Raw genomic sequence first — 18,731 nt, forward strand, 5'->3', positions numbered from 1 at the left:
GCAGCAGCCAGGCTGATCTCTGCTGCCCTCGGGAACAGCCAGGCCTGTCCAGGGTGCAGAGAGGAGCAGCAGGGCTCACGGCATTAAGAGTCCGTGTTCTGCTGCCTGCACATCTGCATGGCCAGGGCTCCTGTCCCATTTAACTGCAAGGAGAAAACCTCCCGGCTTCACAACAGAGTTAAAAGTAAAATGGTGTTTTAATTGTGACCCAGATCACACCTGCAGTGTAGGTGGGGCGGGGGGTATCTGATGCACTGGGACCTGCAGGCAATTAGTTGCCTTTTTAGGAAAATGGCCCTAAATGGAGGGTTGGGAGAACCAAACACAAGTGGCCTCCTGCACAGCCCAGAGACCCTCGCCGCCCTCCCAGCACTGCTGGTCCCTCAGAGGGGCTCATGGCCCCTCTGGCTGCTTGGCCTGGCCTGGCTCCCCTGCCACCCCAGCACTCCCCGGGGAGCCCCCCCCATTCTGCCACAGTCCTGTGGACCCTCTCATCCCACTGCAACCCCCCATCATCCCACTGTGGCTTGGAGAGCCCCCCCCCATCCTTCCACGGCCCTGTGTACCCCCGCACCCTGCTGTGCCCCCCCCCAGTGTCCCACCGTGGCCCCAGGGACCCCCACATGCTGCTGTGGCCGCAGAGACCCCCATGTCCCAGTGCTGGCTGGTGCCCAGCTCTCCCCTCCTGTCCGGGCGAGGGGGGGCCTCTCTGCCCAGTGTCTGATGCTGCGTTTCTTCCTGCAGACGATGCTCACAGCCATTTCCATGAGTGCGATTGCCACCAACGGTGTGGTGCCAGGTACGGCCGCGTCCGTGTCTGTGACTCCTTAGGGCAAAGGGAGCGGGCTCTGCCCGGGGGTGGGTGCTTGCGGGGGTCTCCTGTGCACCCCAGCAGGGCAGGACCAAGCTCAGCAAAGGGCTTTTCCTGGGGAGCATCCCCCGCGCTGTCCCTGCCCTGTGCGGGATGGCAGGCGCCGCGGGGAGAGCTGCCCCCGGCCGGCCGGCCGCCACCAGCCCGGCATGCATTCCCGTTTCCCCGGCCGGGCGGGAGGCTTTGTGCCGTCCCCGGAGCTGGGAGGTGCAGATGGCAGCGAAAGCCGATGGCAGTGAAAGCCGAGAGCCGTCAGACGCAGCTCCACCCTCCGCCAGACTGGAGAGGCCGCGGGGGGAGCAGCTTCCCCACGGCAGAGCCCGGGAGCAATGCGGGAGGAGGTGGGAGCCGGGTGCTGCCGGGGCGCCGGGAGTGGGGGCAGCACGTCCTGCCGCACACCCCGGCTGCTCCGCACTGCGTGGGACGGGGACGCGGTGCGAGGGCCCGCAGCGCCCGGTGCCCGTGGGGCGCCGGCTCCGCTGCCGGCAGGAGCGGGATGTGGGATGTCCCAGGCTGCGCTCTTCCCCGGCAGCGCCGCGAGGAGCTGGGAGAGGGCCCAGCTGTGCCGTTGAAGCTGCTGGGCTGCACGGCACCGGCACAGCGCCGACAGCCCTGCGCAGGGTGTAATTAAAGCTATTTATCATCCTGCCGCCGTGGCGGGACCATTGATCCCTGCCGGCAGGCTCTAAGGGCTCCTCTGGGAGGACGAGGACGGAGCAGGCCATGGCCCTTGTCCCTGGGGCCCCAGCACCTGCCTGCACTTGCAGGGGACACGTGTCCCCGCTGCCTTCACTGGGCTCCCGGGGAAGCTTCTGCAGCCCAGCAGCTCCCGGGCTCCCGGTGCCAGGAGTGGCCAAGCCCCAGGGCCTGCGTCAGCTCCATGCTGGAGCACACGATGCCATGGGGGCCCGAGGATGCTCCGGCTCCATCCCACCCTCCAGGACACCCAGCAGAGCTGACAGGTCTATGCACTAGGGATGGAGCTTGTGAGTCTTGCTGGAACCAACCCTTTGCTCTCTCCCTGGCAGCGGGTGGCTCCTACTACATGATCTCGCGGTCCCTGGGGCCGGAGTTCGGCGGGGCTGTAGGGCTCTGCTTCTACCTGGGCACCACCTTTGCTGGCGCCATGTACATCCTGGGCACCATCGAAATCCTGCTGGTAAGTGCCGCACGCCTTGCCTCCCCGAGTGGTGCCAAGGGCTCGCATCCTCCCGGGGCCTGGGCTGCCCGTGTTGCCTGCCCCCAGACCAGCTCCTGGCCTCCCGGCAGGGAGTCCAGTCCTTGCAGTGGGAGCAGCCATGTCCAAGGCTCTTCCCTGGTTCTGATCCACATGAGGCTGTTTCCAGGCAGTGAGACCGTGTCTCTCTTCCAGGCCTACATCTTCCCAGCCATGGCGATCTTCAAGGCGGAGGATGCCAGTGGGGAGGCAGCAGCGATGCTCAACAACATGCGTGTGTATGGCACCTGCGTGCTCACCTGCATGGCCACCGTGGTGTTTGTGGGAGTAAAGTACGTCAACAAGTTTGCCCTGGTCTTCCTGGGCTGTGTCATCCTCTCCATTCTGGCCATCTACGCCGGTGTCATTAAGTCGGCCTTCGACCCGCCAAGCTTCCCGTGAGTACCACGTCCCCGGAGCTGCTGTGGGGCCGGGCTCAGTGGGCAGCCTCCCGAGCACCTCTCCCTGCCCAGGATCTGCCTCCTGGGCAACAGGACCCTGTCGCGCCACGGCTTCGACATCTGCACCAAGCTGGTGGTGGAGGGCAACGAGACAGTGGGCTCCAAGCTCTGGGAGCTGTTCTGCACCTCCCGCTTCCTCAACGCCACCTGCGACGAGTACTTCAGCATGAACAACGTGACTGAGATCGAGGGCATCCCTGGAGCTGCCAGCGGCCTCATCCAAGGTGGGCACGCAGCGGCGGCGCGCGGCAGGGATGGTGCATCGTGCAGGCCCCTGCCCACCCCTGCAGAGCCGCGGCCGGGCGCGAAGGCCTCGTGTGCACGGCGGCCCCGCCTGCGGGGCCTGGCAGAGAGGGGTCCGGGCCGTCCGGTTCAGTGCCGCGGCGTGAGCTTGAGCACCGGGATAGCCGGCCGCTCCGGCACGCCGCCCCGCGCTCCTCAGCCAGGGGTTGTATTGGCCAGACACCAGCGATGGGGCCTGTTAATGAGGGTGATGGGAAGAGCAGGGCTAAATCCACCTTGCTGCCACCCCTGCACGTTCCCACCGGGCTGCTCAGCCCGCTTGAGCACAAGGAGCCGTGCTCACGCGGCGAGGCGCCGGCAGTGCGAAGCGGGTCCCGCGCCACGGCTCCGAGCCGAGCGCTACGGCTGCTCTGTACACGCTCGGTGCGAGCTAGACCGCAGCAAGACAGCCCAGAAGATGTTCAAGGGCTGGAGGCAAATAAATCCTCCCTTTGTTTCCTCTTGGCCTTCGGAAGGCATGATATTGATCTGAGGTTTAGCGAGGAGTAATCGCCCCTCGGGGGTACTTATCTGCCGCTGGAATACGCGCATTAGGGAGCAGGAGTTACTCCGCAGCCGGGCCTGGAGAGAGGCCAGGGCCACAGGAAACCTCATGAATTTGCTGGGTGGAGCCACTTCTGACCTGTTTTTCTCAAGTTGCTGGTACATCTGCCCAGTGCACACGGCGCTTGGCTGGTGGCGGTGGCTGATGCGCCTTGCTGTGCTCAGGGGTGTTTGCAGGGACAGTCCGTGGCGGGGCAGTTCAGGGCCAGTCCCACGGCCAGCGCATGGGTCGGGGAGCGCACGTCCCCGTCAGGCATGGCGCGGGGCAGGAGCCGGCGCGCGCGGGCAGGGCTCGCGTGCCGCGGGGCGGGCGCCGGGGGCCGCGGGGCGGGCGCCGGGGGCCGGCGCGCTGCCTGCCCCGCGCCGTGGCCGTGCGGACCCGGGCGCGGGAGGTCAGGCTTCACTAACCGCGCGGCCCCCGGGGCTACGGCTGCCAGGCCGCGTAAACGGGGTTTGGTGGAACTCGTTTGCTAGATGTTCAGGGCACTCTTGACGACTTTGCGTGCTGAAGTCTAATGGGGCAGATAACGAGTCCCGGCTGTGGGCGCAGCCCGGGCCCGCTGGAGATGCGCCTGCCCGGGGAGGCTGCGCGCGCCCCGGGCCCCGGCAGCCGGTCTGCGCGGTGCAGCCGTCAGCAAACGCTCTCGCTTTGCCGGAGCAAAGCAGCACCCGGAGCCTCCACCGGCCTCTTTGCAGCCGTGTCGGAAGCGCTGGCTGGTTTCTGCTGCTCTAGTTTCTCGCTCGGAGCTGTGGCCGCGGCAGCACGCAGAGGACGGCTAAGCCTGTTACATCAGCCCTGAACTCGTAATCCCATCAAAAACATTATCAAGTTACTTTGACACGATCCACTTTCCTTAAACCTGTGTTGATCAGCATTAATTATATTACCCTCTTAATTATTTGCTGCTGGAATCCCATGTCAGCTGCTCCAGTATCTTGCCAGGGAGGGTGCCAGGGGCAGGACCGTCCCTGTTCTGGCCGGTCTGTCCGTGCGTCCCCGTGCGGAGGCGTCCACGCGAGCATCCGTGTGGGGCTGAGCTCGGCGGCTGCCGCCCGCGGCACCGGCTGCTCACGCGGCCCGCGCCGGGCGCTCCCTCGCAGAGAACCTCTGGAGCTCCTACCTGACCAAGGGCGTCATCGTGGAGAAGCGGGGGCTGCCCTCCGTGAGCCCCCCCGACACCCCCGTGGACATGGACCAGCCCTACGTCTTCAGCGACATGACGTCCTACTTCACGCTGCTCGTCGGCATCTACTTCCCCTCGGTCACAGGTGGGCGCGGGGCAGCGGCACGCGCGGTCCCGCACGTGCGCCCACCGGAGCCGGAGCCGGAGCCGGTGCCGGGCGCCGGCAGCGGGGGCGGATCACGGCCCGTTCCTCCCACGCAGCCTCCCGAGCTGCGCGCAGCACACCTCCGCGCTGACGTCGCCAGCGGCTCCCTTATTTATAGCTTTCCCGTGGGAGGAGAGCCCCCGTCCGCCCCCGACGCCGCCTTCGCGCCGCCGGGCTCCCGCGCCCGTCCCCAGCGGGAGCCGCCCGGGAGGGTCCCGGCGGTGGCGGAACCGCCCCGAGCACCGACCCCCGGCGCCTTCCCGCCCGGCGCTCGCTTACCCCGGGCCGTGGTTTTCCCGTGGATTTGTGTCGCGTGAATCGCGCGGGCTGAGCTGCAGGTAGCCGGTTCCCCGCTGCGGGACCCCGCTTGGCCCTCGCCCTGCCGTCCCAGCCCTGCAGCCTCTTCCCCGTGCGCGGCTGAGGCCCCGCTCTTTCCTGTGACTGCTGCAATTACTATCCCTGCTTGAGCTAATTAAGGGCTAATGAGACAAGTCACATAAGTGAGTTTTGAGACTAATCCTCGAGCGGCCTCAGGTCCGGGTCAAGAGGGAGAGTGCTGGTGGGATGCGGGGTGTGGGCCAGGAGGGACGGCCCCGGCGCGCTCGGACACGGCCCTGGGCTACCCCAGCGCCTGTGGTGCCCGCGGTGCCGGCCTTGGGCCTGGCTCTGCTGGCCGGGAACCCCGTGGCACCTTCCCTCCCTCCCCAGGGATCATGGCTGGCTCCAACCGCTCGGGAGACCTGCGCGACGCACAGAAGTCCATCCCCACGGGCACCATCCTGGCCATCGCCACCACCTCGGCTGTCTGTATCCTTGCAGCACCTGGCTAAGGCGGGCGCGGAGGACAGCCCGGGGCCAAGGGCAGAGCAAGGCTCCGGAGGGCAGCCAGGGCCTCGGGGAGATGGTCCAGGACCCAGCGCCCCGGCAGGGGAGAGGGGCTCTGCTGCCCACCCGCGGGTCACACAGCACCAGGGCCGGGGTCCAGCCGGGGCAGGGCCGGGCGCAGGGGCTTTGCATCATCCAGGCTCTCCTTGACGGTGCGGCAGACATCAGCTCCGTGGTTCTCTTCGGGGCGTGCATCGAGGGGGTTGTCCTCCGAGACAAGTGAGTGCCTTCACCTGGCCAACCCCGAGGGGCGTGGGGGATGGGGCTCCCGGGATGCGCCCCCCCCCAGCAGGGCCCAGCTGGGCAGAGGGTGCTGCAACTGGGAGCCACTGGGTGGGTGTGGCAGCACTGGAGGGATGGGGTGGGATGGGATGGAGTGGAGTGGGGTGGAGTAGGAAGACTGGGGTGGGATGGGATGGGAAGAGGTAGGATGGGATGGGATGGGATGGGATGGGAGGAGATAGAATGAGGTGGGGTGGATGGAGTGGAGTGGAGTGGGAGGATTGGGGTGGGATGGGATGGGAGGAGGTGGGAGGAGATGGGATAAGGTGGGGTGGTATGGCATGGCATGGGGTGGGGTGGGTTGGGAGGATCGGGGGTGGGATGAGATGGGATGGCAGTGGGGCTGCCACATCGGATAAGGCCAGGCTCTGGTGAGGTCCATGGCTGGTAAGAGGCTCTTGGGGGGCTCGTGTGCCCTACGCTGCCCTCCCCTGGGTGCATGTTTTGCAGCACCTCGGCAGCTGGGACGCGTGCAGCGCGCTTGTTTGCCGACAGCCAGGGCTGCCGGCGCGGCGCGGCGCGGTGCGGCGCCTATATAGGGCACCCGCTCGCCGTGTGCCACGCTGACACTTCTGGGTCGCCAGCACCAACACAGGCTGCATCCAAGTCACATGCGGCCTTGATTGACCCCTCCTGGCATAGGGAACAGGGATCCCTGGGGCCCATCTGCCCCGTCGCCCGTGGGACGGGGAGACCCCTCGCCCCCGCGGCGCTGGCGAGGGGCTCTGGGGTGGGTCCGGTCCTGCTGCCGTCCCGCCAGGGCCGGGGCGGCAGGGCCAGGCTCGGCCGCCACTGGGGCTGCGGGTGACTCCGGTGCCCTGCAGGTTCGGCGAGGCCGTGAACGGGAACCTGGTGGTTGGCACCCTGGCGTGGCCGTCCCCGTGGGTCATCGTCATCGGCTCCTTCTTCTCCACGTGCGGGGCCGGGCTGCAGAGCCTCACCGGAGCCCCCCGCCTGCTGCAAGCCATCTCCAGGGACGGCATCGTGCCCTTCCTCAGGGTAGGCGGCTCCCACCACGTCCAACCACACGTCCCGCGCTCTGGCAGTGCCCGGGACGGCCGGCAGCGGAGCCCCGCGGGCGCCACGCACCCTCCCGCCACCGCGCGTCCTTGTCCTGCTGGGAGCCGGCGCCGACGGGTCCGGACGCGGCGGGTCGGGGGGGAGGAGAGCTCCAAGAAAGGTCGGGATCGCCCTCCCCCCACTGCCTCTGTGCCGCTTAATATTTTATCTGCTCTCTGAAGACGTGTTTTTTGCAGCCTCATCTCTCCAAATCCAAACCGACAGCTCCCCCCAGGGAAGAGCAGGCTAATTTTAACCTCGCTCCCTCACCCTGCCAACCATATTCTGAGCGTTCGCTTGAGGAACGCAGTCTGCCCGCCCCACGCATCTGGGCACACGTCCGGGCACGCGCCCCCGGCTCCCAGGGCCACCGGCCCGTCCCCTCCGCCCTGCCGCCCCGGCTGCTCGCGCTGTGCCGGCACGGCCCCGCGCGCTGCAGCTGCTCGCCCGCCAGCGCTGTGTCCGGGCTGGGTGCGGGGGCCTGGCCCTTGCCAGCCATGGCCAGGCTGAGCTGGGCTCGCCGCCACCGTGCACCGTGGGCACGGGTGCCAGGGACCCCGGGGCGGTCAAGGCAGGGACGGCGTGTTGGGGACACCCTGTGCCGGGACCCTCTCTGAGCCCCCAGACCCCTGCACTGCCACCCCACCAGGAGCAGCCCCGCCAGGACACGCTCGCAGACACCTGCGAGTCCGTGCCACGGTGTGCCCGGGCTCCTCCGGGGCTCTCGTCCGCGAGCCGCGCGGCGCCAGCCTCAGCTGCCTCCTAACGCTTCCTCGCCTGCCTTGCTCCCAGGTCTTTGGCCACGGCAAAGCCAACGGGGAGCCGACGTGGGCGCTGCTGCTCACTGCCTGCATCTGTGAGATCGGGATCCTGATCGCGTCCCTGGACGAGGTGGCTCCTATCCTGTCCATGTAGGCAGCGTGCTCGGGCCGCGCGCACCTTCGGCGAGTGGTGGTGGGGCCCCGCGGCCCCTCATGCCCCTGGCTCCCGGTGGGGCTCGGGGGGGGGGGGGGGAGGGCAATCTTGCACCCTCCTGGCACCCGCAGCCCTGGCCTCTGGCAGGGACAAGCCCCCGGGGCGCCTGAGGACGCTCCTTGGTGGCAGCCTGCTCTGTGCCCAGGTCCCCCCCAGCGCCCCCCGTGCCCCTTCCAGCATAGTTTCCAGGGAAAACCCAGCATGAAGCCTGGATGCTGGTGCCCATGGGCAGGGGCCCGTCCGGCTCTGGGACGCGCAGGGGGCCCCGCCGCCTTCCTGCTCCTGCTGGCGGCTCGGGGCATCCGGCTCAGCCTCCCTTTCTCCCCTGCAGGTTTTTCCTCATGTGCTACATGTTTGTCAACCTGGCGTGCGCGGTGCAGACCCTTCTCCGGACGCCCAACTGGCGGCCCCGCTTCCGCTACTACCACTGGTGAGCGGGGCTGTGCCGTGCTGTGCCGGGGCACCGGGGCTGCACTGGGGTGCTGACAGCACTGTGCTCTGCTGCAGGACCCTCTCCTTCCTGGGCATGAGCCTGTGCCTGGCACTGATGTTCATCTGCTCCTGGTACTACGCGCTGGTGGCCATGCTCATCGCCGGCCTCATCTACAAGTACATCGAGTATCGCGGGTAAGGGTGCTGCGTGCCGCCCCACAGCACGGCTGAGGCACCGCTCCACGCCGAGGGTCCTGCCAGGCGCTCGTCGCTGCTGGGTCTCGGCTCTGCTCCAGCCCTGGGAGCTGTGGCCGTCTGGTGGCATTTCCCCGTCCGCTGCCTTCCCACAGGGCGGAGAAGGAGTGGGGCGATGGGATCCGAGGGCTGTCGTTGAGCGCGGCCCGCTACGCACTGCTCCGACTGGAGGAGGGGCCCCCGCACACCAAGAACTGGAGGTGAGGCCATGGAGCACATGCAGGGCATCCCGGGGCCTGGCGTGGCACCTGGGCCAGCAGCGTGGTGGGCTGAGCCGTGGGGGACTGGGCTGCACGGGTGCAAGCGACTGGGGTGCTGGAGACTAGGCACTACATGGGTGCAGGGGACCGGGGCTGTGTAGGTGCAGGGGAATGGGTGCTGGGGACTGGGCACTGCACGGGTGCAGGGGACCGAGGTGCAGGGAACCGGGGCTATGTGGGTGCAGGGACCAGAGCTGCATGGGTGCAGGGCACTGGGGTGCAGGAGACCGGGGCTGCATGGGTGCAGGGACCAGAGCTGCATGGGTGCAGGGCACTGGGGTGCAGGGGACCGGGGCTGTGTGTGAGCAGGGACCAGAGCTGCATGAGTGCAGGGGACCGAGGTGCAGGGGACCGGGGCTGCGTGGATGTAGGGACCAGAGCTGCATGGGTGCAGGGGACCGAGGTGCAGGGGACCGGGGCTGTGTGTGAGCAGGGACCAGAGCTGCATGGGTGCAGGGGACCGAGGTGCAGGGGACCGGGGCTGCATGGGTGCAGGGACCAGAGCTGCATGGGTGCAGGGGACCGAGGTGCAGGGGACCGGGGCTGTGTGTGAGCAGGGACCAGAGCTGCATGAGTGCAGGGGACCGAGGTGCAGGGGACCGGGGCTGCATGGGTGCAGGGACCAGAGCTGCATGGGTGCAGGGGACCGAGGTGCAGGGGACCGGGGCTGTGTGGGTGCAGGGACCAGAGCTGCATGGGTGCAGGGGACCGAGGTGCAGGGGACTGGGGCTGCGTGGGTGTAGGGACCAGAGCTGCATGGGTGCAGGGCACTGGGGTGCAGGGGACCGGGGCTGCGTGGGTGCAGGGACCAGAGCTGCATGGGTGCAGGGCACTGGGGTGCAGGGGACTGGGGCTGCGTGGGTGCAGGGACCAGAGCTGCATGGGTGCAGGGCACTGGGGTGCAGGGGACCGGGGCTGTGTGGGTGCATGGGGCCACACGGGCGTGCGGGTCCCGGCGCTGCGCAGCTCTGACCGCAGAACCTTCCTTCCAGGCCCCAGCTGCTGGTTCTGGTCCGCGCGGATCAGGAGCAGAACGTGGTGCACCCACAGCTCCTGTCCTTCACTTCACAGCTCAAAGCCGGCAAGGGCCTCACCATTGTGGCTTCTGTGCTGGAAGGCACCTTCCTGGACAACCACCCGCAGGCACAGCGGGCCGAGGAGGTGAGGACCCTTGCGCCGGTATGGCCAGGGGACCCCGCTCCGTGGCTGCTCCCGGCCCGGCAGTGCGTGCCTGCGCCGTGGGGACGCGCCGCTCCGCGGGGCTGCGGGCGCCGCCAGGACCCTCGGACCCCTGCGCCTCCCGCGGCGCCTCCCGCCTCCCCGGCGCCTGCAGCCCGGCCCCTCCCGGCAGGGCGGGCGGCGAAACGGGGCCCCCCCGCCGGCGCGGCCGCCCCCCCGCCCCCCCGCACCAGCCAGCCGGCGCATTAATGAGATTAAGCGCTCGCGAGCAAACAGTTTCTCTCCCATGCAGACATGTTATAATTTCTCTGAGTAAATAATTCTAATTGCTGCCCCGCCGCAGCCCTGGCACGGGGACGCCCTGCACGCGGCACCGCTCGCAGCCGCGCGCCAGCTCCGCTCGCAGCCCGGCATCGCTGCTCCCGGCCCGGGGAGCCGGCCCGCCGTGGGGCCGGCACCCTGCGCCCCACAGGCACCCCGCGTCCGGCACCCCACAGACAGCACCCATGGACACCCTGCATGCCACAGCCTGCACCCTGCATCCTGCACCCCACAGCCAGCACCACCCCAGACACCTCGCATCCCACAATCTGTGCCCTACATCCTGCACCCCACAGCCAGCACCCCATAGATACTCCACACCCCACAGACATCCTGCATCCTACACCCCACAGCCAGCACCCATGGATAGCCTGCATGCCACAGCCTGCACCCTGCATCCTTCACCCCACAGATACCCTGCACCCCAAAGGCACCCCACATCCTGCACCCTACAGCCAGCACCCACGGACACCCCACACCCCACAGGCACCCCGCAGAGACCCTGCATGCCACAGCCTGCACCCTGTACCCCACAGCCATCACCCACATCCCACAGCCTGCACCCTGCATCCTGCACCCCACAGCCAGCACCCCCACAGACACCCTACATGCCACAGCCAGCACCCCCACACACACATCCTGTGTCCCACAGCCTGTACCCCACAAACATCCTGCATCCCACAGTCTGCACCCCCCACACTCCACATCGCACAACCTGCACCTGTCACCCTGCACCCCACAGCCCACACCCTGCATTGCACCGCCTGTGCCCTGCAACCCTTGCATCCCATAGCCTGCATCCCACACTCACCCCACATCGTCTAGCCTGCACACCCCGGCGCACTGCGCCCACATGCAGCGTCTTGTACCCTGCACTCCACAAACAGCACCTTGCACCCTGTGCCTCATCTCCTGTGTGGGCCAGCACTGCGTCTCCAGTGGGTGCCCGTCCCGGGGCTGGTGTCCTGCTGTCACTGACTGTCCCCTCTCTCCCACTGCCAGTCCATCCGCAGGCTGATGGAAGCAGAGAAGGTGAAGGGCTTTTGCCAGGTGGTGATCTCCTCCAACCTGCGGGACGGCATGTCTCACCTCATCCAGTCTAGTGGGCTGGGCGGGCTGCAGCACAACACGGTACTCGTGGGCTGGCCCCGCAGCTGGCGCCAGAAGGAGGATCACCAGACCTGGAGGAACTTCATCGGTAGGGACATGCGGAGCTGGGTGCCATGGGGACCCTGGACCATCCCGTGCCCGGGGCACCCGGGCCTGTGCCAAGATGAATGCCCGGTGGTTCTGGCCATCCCCAGATGATGCGGCCTCTTCTCCTTCCAGAGCTGGTGCGGGAGACCACGGCCGGGCACCTGGCACTGCTGGTGGCCAAGAACGTCGCTATGTTCCCAGGCAACCAGGAGCGCTTCTCCGAGGGGCACATTGATGTCTGGTGGATCGTCCATGATGGGGGGATGCTCATGCTGCTGCCCTTCCTCCTGCGGCACCACAAGGTAGCTCTGGCACCACAGGCCATGGCCCAGGAGACCCAGGACCAGACCAGGCTGCACCGCGCTATGCCCACATCTCCCTGCCTTGCAGGTCTGGCGCAAGTGCAAGATGCGCATCTTCACAGTGGCGCAGATGGACGACAACAGCATCCAGATGAAGAAGGACCTGACAACATTCCTGTACCATCTGCGCATCACCGCAGAGGTGGAGGTGGTGGAGATGGTGAGGGTCAGGACAGTGGCATGTACTCTGCTCTGGGATGCAGGAGAGCCAGTCAAGCCTCGCCATGGGGACATGCACACGCAGCACCACAGGGCCACACAGTGCTGCAGGGACAGTGGGGACTTGTTGGGCTGTGGGGACATGCAGCACAATGAGGACAGTGCTAGGGGACAGGCAGCACCATGGGGCCATGTTCACTGGGGGGGACACATGGGGCTGCAGGGACATCTAGGCCAGGCTAGGGAGCAGGGGGAGACACCAGCCAGGTGTCTCACGTCCCCTGTCCTGCAGCACGAGAGCGACATCTCCGCCTACACCTACGAGAAGACCTTGGTGATGGAGCAGCGCTCCCAGATCCTCAAGCAAATGCACCTCACCAAGAATGAGCGGGAGCGGGAGGTAAGGTCGCCGGCGGGCCGCTGGGTCCCTGCCCCTGCGCTGTACTGCCCACCCGTGCACCGAGCCTGCTGGGCGCAGGCAGAGGTGCTGAGGGGCTGGGCCCTCCATGCCCAGCAGCTGTGCCCAGCTCTGCCCCCACCCTCACTGAGCCTGTTCGTGCCCATGCAGATCCAGAGCATCACGGACGAATCCCGTGGCTCCATCCGGCGCAAGAACCCAGCCAACACACGCCTGCGCCTGAGCGTCCCTGAGGAGCAGGTTGGGGATGGCGAGGAGAAGCCGGAGGAGGAAGTAAGGCCCCACGCGAGGAGGGTCCCGGGCCAGGCCTGCTGGCCCCGGCTCTGCACGCTATCGCCCACCTCCTCTGCCGCAGGTCCAGCTCATCCACGACAAAAATGCCACCACCTTCTCCAGCAGCCCCCAGTCCCCCGGTGATGAGGGCGAGACGGCCCCGGAGAAGGTGCATCTCACCTGGACCAAGGAGAAGTCAGTCGCCGAGAAGAACAAGAGCAAGAGCCCCGTCAGCCCTGAGGGCATCAAGGACTTCTTCAACATGAAGCCGTAGGGCCCCATGCGTGACTGCCATCCCACCCCTGCGCGGCCGCGTCCTGCCCGGCACACGGCACGGCATGGGGGGAGCAGAGTGCGCCGGGGGCCGCCACGGTGGGCCGGGGGGCACGGCAGCGCGTGGTGCTGTGGGCGCGGGCACCTTCTCACCTCTGCTCTCTCTTTCCCCCCTCGCCACCGTCGCCGTCGCTCCCGGCAGCGAGTGGGAGAACCTGTAAGTGGGGGTTCGGCACGCGCAGCGCTGGCTCTGGCTCCCAGCCCCGGAGCCGGCAGCCCGGGGTCCCGCGCCGGCCCCGGCCCACGCGTGCTGTCCCCCAGGAACCAGTCCAACGTGCGGAGGATGCACACGGCCGTGAAGCTTAACGAGGTGATCGTGAAGAAGTCCCAGGACGCCAAGCTGGTCCTGCTCAACATGCCGGGGCCTCCCCGCAACCGCAAGGGGGATGAGAACTGTATCCTTCACGGGAGCGGGGTGGGCCGGGACCCTCGCCACGGCTGGGCACCGTGGAGCCCCCGCAGCCGCAGGAGCTTGTCCCTGCTGCACGGTGCCGCCCTGGCGCCTCTGGACTGGCTCCGGCATCTGTGGTGCTGGCACCAGCTGCCCTGGCTGGCCCCGGTGCTGCCAGCACTGGGGGCGGTGAGGCCGTGCGCGATGGCACCAGCACGCATGGGGGGGCGAAGCCACCTTGGGCAGCAGTGCCAGGGTTGCTGCTCCCGCTGGGACGTGCTCTGCCCCCTCTCCGGCCCTGCGTTCCTCCTTGACCGCGGCGCCAGACATGGAGTTCCTGGAGGTGCTGACGGAGCACCTGGACCGCGTGCTGCTGGTGCGCGGTGGGGGCCGGGAAGTCATCACCATCTACTCCTGAGACACAGCGCGCCAGAGAGGTTTGTCCGCACCCCGATCGCCCACTGCCCCTCGCGCCGTGCGCCCGGAGGGGGAGGAGGGAAGGCTGACGGCCGTCGGTGTGCAGAAGCGTCACCTGGCTTTAGCCATGCCCCCGATCTCTCCATTCAAACCGCAGCACCAGATCTTCCGGGAGCATCCAGCACCAGAGCAGCTGTTCCTCATTGCAACATCACAGCACTGCTGTCCTTGTTTATATATAAATATATACAGTGTACCGTGGACTGGGCACCGGAGCCAGCGCTGCCACGCTGCCCGGCCGTGGCAGGGCTGCACCCGCCGGGAGCCCAGGCGCTGCCTCCCGTGCGGACGGGCACCCGGGCCGCTCCGCTCTGCTCCGCTCGACTTGGCTCAGCTCGGCTCTGCCCGCCACCTCCGCGCCTTTGCGCCCTGTGCCCTCCTCCTGCTGCGCCCTGCCTCCCGCGGAGGTGCTGGGAGAAGAGAGAGGCCACCAGCATGCTTTCCTCGCCAGATGCTCCTCTCCCCACCTCGGCAGCGCCCGGCCCGCGGAGGGCTCTGGGGCCGCGTCGCTCGCCAGGACTGCTGCCCGCGCGGGCCGTGCTCGCCAAGACGCCGGTTTGCAGGGGCAGAGGGGGCGGGATGCCGGAGGGCCGCGGCAGCTCCCCGTCCCCCTCCCCGCTGACTCTGGGCTTGCTCGGCCCTGCTGCGCTCCCTGCTCGGAGCTGGGGTGTCTGGACCGGAGCAGGATCCCCCCCCACCCCATGACGTGCAGTGCAAGTCTGAGCCTCTTCCTGGGTGCTGGGAGCCGCACGGGTGCCGCCCTGGCACCGCGGCTTGCAAAGTCTCCCCCCCCCCCCGCCGCAATGCAAGCCACCCGAGCAACTCCTGCCCACCTCCTGCGCCCCGCGGGCGCTGGGTCTCCCCACACCTGGCCCCATGCGTGCATCCGCCGCTGAGCCCCGCTGTGCTGGTCAGCCCACCACCTCGCTGCTTGCCCAGCCCAGGCGCTCACTGGCACTGCCGAGGGGCGGCTGGGACAGGCCGGCCGCGCGGGCAGTTTGGACGTACGCAAATTCCCGCTGGCCGGTCTCACACCCCGGCCGCGACTGCTCGGGTCCGCACGGTGCCGCGCGGCAGTGTTGAGCCCCCTCCGCAGTCGGGCAGCACCAGGCTGGCCGAGGCGGCCACAGCCTGTCCTGCTCCGCGCCGTCGGCGGGTGCCACGGCGGCGCAGAGCACTCGCATGCACGTCCCACCATGGGCAGTGGCTGCAACCCCCCCCCCCCCCCCGGCATCTCTCATGTTAGAGAAACTGAGGAGCTTTTAACAAATGTGAAGGGTTCTAGGAACCTCGCAGGAAGCGGTGCTGAGGGCAGCCAGGGCGCCCCCGGCCCCGGCCCCGGCCCCCTGTACATAGTGTACATAATACAGTATGTGTATTTTTAAAGTGATCATATTTATGTTAATAGAACCAGATGAAGTCTATATATAGAGATCTATATCTATACTGAGAGATGCAGGGCTTTGCTAGCAGCCGGCGGTGGGATGCAAGGGGAGACAGGCGGCTCCTCCGCATGGAGGGTGCCCATCCGTGGCCCTCCGGCGCGGAGCCGTGGCCACGGCTGCAGCCTTCCCGGCCACCAGTAGCCCTGGGGAAGGGCCAGGTTGCTGGTTCATTCTCTTCTCAATTTAGCTTCTTAAGAGTTTTCAGGGAAAAGAAGATACAGACTTTCTGAACTTGTTTCACAGCAGATTTGAGCTTCCACTCGAAGTGCAGCCTGCTAAGAGTTGCCCTCTCCTGGCAGCTCTGGCTCCTGCGCGCCACGGCAAGGCTGACCTGACAGAGCCCGGCCACACTGCCGGGGCGCTCGCTCCTCCCGCTGCCTCCCCAAACCGCCTCCCCAGGCCGCTCCTTGCTCCCGAGGGCCGGCACACAGGGTGCTGGCACTGGTGCAGCCCCATGGGGAGCTGGCAGCAGCTGGCGCCTGTCCCTGCAGCCCTTGCTGGGCTGCTTTGCTGGGAGAGGGCTTCAGCATCCAGCCCCTTGCTTGCCCACCCTTCTGCAAGCTAAGGCCATCCACAGCCCTCTGCCCCTGTGCAGGACAACACTGACCCCCATGCTCACGCCACACTCCTCCGCACCTCCAGTGCCCGCCAAAGCTGCATGGGTAAAAGGCAGCAGGTTTGGAGGAGGAAGATTGTTTCTTGCTTTAAGATACTACTCGGACCCACTCCGAGACCGTACAAAGCCCCAGCTGCACATCTGTGCCTGCTTGTACCTTTCTCCCACGTTTCCAAACGTTCCCAAAGTGCCTCCATTCTCTCCAGCAGCAGCCCTAACCAGAGCCAGGCTTTCTGCCACGGCAGCTCAGCTATCTCCAGGGATGCATCAGCCTGCACCGCAGCCTGGCGCGGGAGACGGTCCCGAGGGACTGGTCTCTTTCTGGCAGGGAGCTCAGCGTTAACCAGAGGGGAATGTCAAGGTGAGCTGAGACAGTTTCAGCACAGGCACGCTGGGCTGATTAATGGAGCAGATGGACAGAGCAGTGCTCTCCGGTCATGCCTCAGCCACTTGGAAGCTGTTAAAAGAACAGGCAAGTCCTTTGGCTTTGGGCAAAGGTAGCCCCGCAGGAGCCAGGCTTTGCCAGTATCCAGCTGCTCTGCCCCTTGCACCTGGTCCTCCATCACCACCCCCCCGCCCCCCACGCTCATACACTGTTTGCAGCCTCCCAAAGTTATTTGTGAAGCACTGCTGAAGGAATGGGGGAGGCATGCACACTAAACTGCCCACTCACCTCATGCGCTGGCATCGTGTTTGTTTGGCCTAGGATGCCTGCCAACCGCTCTGCCTCTTCAAAAGATGCCATCCACTCCCTGCAGCCACCCTTTAATTACAACTCGGCTATTGCCTTGCCGTTCCTCTGATCCTGCAGCTGTGGAAGGCTGCCCTTTAGGCAGCAAGCCCGAGCCCCTTCTCCCCTGCTGCAAGGAGCAGATCGGCACCGAGAGCCTGACTGCAGAAGCAAGTGACCCAAAGCAGCTAGTGGCCTGCCTCTGCTGAGACAGTATCCATCCTAGCCAGTGTCAGAGCGGGGCAAAAAGCTCTTCCTTTAACATGTACCAGTTACCAGGGGACAAAACCATCTACCTAGCAGTGGTGAGACACCGGTCCAGAGTCTGCTCCTCTGCTGAGATAGGTCTGCTTCACCAATTCCCCAGTAGCAGCAAGCCAGATCCCATTTCTCCTCAGCACCGTTTCAACCTTCTACGATAAAGCACTCCCCTTCCTCATCCTCCAGCAGGAGCAGGGGTACAGCTCTAGGCATGGACAGGGCTGCCAGGCAAATTTGGCTGTAGCAAGAAGGGTGCTGGTTTCCACAGCAAGTTCTCAACTGCCTTTGGTCTGGAGAGCGCCACTTTTAGCAGACAGCACTGCATGTTTAGTTTACAAACCCAGCCCTGCCCCTGCACGTTTGGCCTCTGTTGAGTGTTTGGTTTCCCTGTGGAGCACCCTTCTGCTGTTCCACCTTGGTAAAGACAGTGTCCTCCTGTGATAGAAATGCAAGTTCCTTTTCAGCACATGTGCAGACACGTTAAGGTTTTTGTTTCAGACGGGAAGGTCTTGACCTCCAAAGTTTGTTTTCCAGGCAAAGCTGCTGCCAGGAGCAGCACTGAGTAATGTTAACCACCAGAAAGGTGGAATAGCAGCATGACCCTGCACCAGCCAGAAAGCACGCACAGCCACAACCACATTTGCTGAGCATGCTAGCACTGGGCAGGCAATCACACACACACCAGTACCTATCAGGCGAGAAGTTGAAAGGGGAGCTGCTCTATTCCTCCTTTCAACTGGACAGTTACAAGCCTCCACACTGAACAACAGCCGGCTTCATTTCCACTGCAGCCACTATGCGGTACAGGTAACAAACCACGACATAGCACTTGCAGGAGACACAGGCAGAGTCCAGACTGGGTCAGTGTTGTTTGGCGGCTAGAACTAGAGGAAGGACTAGATACTGTACGAGGCTTACGAGTTGCACTAGACGAGTCAAGACCCTCCTCTGTATAGCAGGACTAATAATTAGCAGAAAGACCAACAGGTCTGAGATTTGCTGGTTACAACAACACTCTGTGTGCTACATGTGCAATATATTTGTTATGAATGTTATCACAAAGTCAATTCATTCACTAATCTTTCAATCACTGTAGCTAGATGTTCTACGTCCATTCAAGTGACTTTTACTCGAGTGCAATATTTCAATAGACATGTAGTGACCTAGTATGCTTTGTGTTTTAGAGAATCTGTGTGCAGAGCAATGCAATTAAGTTTAAAACCTTGTAAATAAAACAGGTTGCAAACCAAAAAAAAAAAAAAAAAAAAAAAAAAAGAGTATTAGGCTTGCATTTAATTTTTGTGAGTGTTTCAGTATTGTGCATTAGGCCGCCTCAATACAAACCCTGTGTTCTCTGTGCAGGTATTAATGGAGGAGTGGCTCCTCAGTTGTTGAATGCTCCCTGTTAATGCTTTATTGCTTTAACTGTATTATTTTTTTTAGACTCCTGTCTGCACAAAATGCAATAAATGATTTTATTACACCCTTTACTATTTGCACAGGGAGTTTCACTTGTTTCTAGGGTCTTCAGAACATTTTTTTTCACTTGGCTGGTATTTTCATAACAAGGAGCAAGCAATGACCAGGAGCAGCAGATTGCAGAGGAAGTGAAACATCAAGAACAGCTTCTCATAAGTGCTGCAGGTCCCATGTTTAAGCTAACAGAAATTTCTGACCACCCCAGAAAAGATGCTTTAC

At 65.0% G+C, this 18,731-nt stretch overlaps 1 protein-coding gene across 4 annotated transcripts in view; it reads left to right on the forward strand.

Moving 5' to 3' along the window:
• Positions 1 to 18,523, forward strand: part of SLC12A5 (solute carrier family 12 member 5) — a 41,783-nt gene extending 23,260 nt beyond the window's left edge. For all 4 annotated transcript variants that reach the window (XM_062588936.1, XM_062588939.1, XM_062588937.1 and 1 more), the window contains exons 5-27: positions 745 to 799; positions 1,900 to 2,030; positions 2,244 to 2,485; positions 2,561 to 2,772; positions 4,496 to 4,663; positions 5,432 to 5,530; positions 5,770 to 5,827; positions 6,715 to 6,889; positions 7,742 to 7,860; positions 8,256 to 8,354; positions 8,432 to 8,551; positions 8,707 to 8,811; positions 9,864 to 10,032; positions 11,374 to 11,569; positions 11,701 to 11,870; positions 11,959 to 12,090; positions 12,382 to 12,489; positions 12,658 to 12,780; positions 12,863 to 13,050; positions 13,256 to 13,270; positions 13,375 to 13,508; positions 13,831 to 13,941; positions 14,079 to 18,523. In XM_062588936.1, coding sequence (XP_062444920.1) covers positions 745 to 799; positions 1,900 to 2,030; positions 2,244 to 2,485; positions 2,561 to 2,772; positions 4,496 to 4,663; positions 5,432 to 5,530; positions 5,770 to 5,827; positions 6,715 to 6,889; positions 7,742 to 7,860; positions 8,256 to 8,354; positions 8,432 to 8,551; positions 8,707 to 8,811; positions 9,864 to 10,032; positions 11,374 to 11,569; positions 11,701 to 11,870; positions 11,959 to 12,090; positions 12,382 to 12,489; positions 12,658 to 12,780; positions 12,863 to 13,050; positions 13,256 to 13,270; positions 13,375 to 13,508; positions 13,831 to 13,922 — 2,910 coding nt within the window. In that variant the 3' untranslated portion in view covers positions 13,923 to 13,941; positions 14,079 to 18,523. The remainder of the gene's footprint in view (positions 1 to 744; positions 800 to 1,899; positions 2,031 to 2,243; positions 2,486 to 2,560; positions 2,773 to 4,495; positions 4,664 to 5,431; positions 5,531 to 5,769; positions 5,828 to 6,714; positions 6,890 to 7,741; positions 7,861 to 8,255; positions 8,355 to 8,431; positions 8,552 to 8,706; positions 8,812 to 9,863; positions 10,033 to 11,373; positions 11,570 to 11,700; positions 11,871 to 11,958; positions 12,091 to 12,381; positions 12,490 to 12,657; positions 12,781 to 12,862; positions 13,051 to 13,255; positions 13,271 to 13,374; positions 13,509 to 13,830; positions 13,942 to 14,078) is intronic.
• The last annotated feature ends 208 nt before the right edge of the window (positions 18,524 to 18,731 follow it).

The sequence above is a fragment of the Rhea pennata genome, chromosome 16, assembly GCF_028389875.1.
Source record: "Rhea pennata isolate bPtePen1 chromosome 16, bPtePen1.pri, whole genome shotgun sequence".
NCBI classification, from domain to species: domain Eukaryota; kingdom Metazoa; phylum Chordata; class Aves; order Rheiformes; family Rheidae; genus Rhea; species Rhea pennata.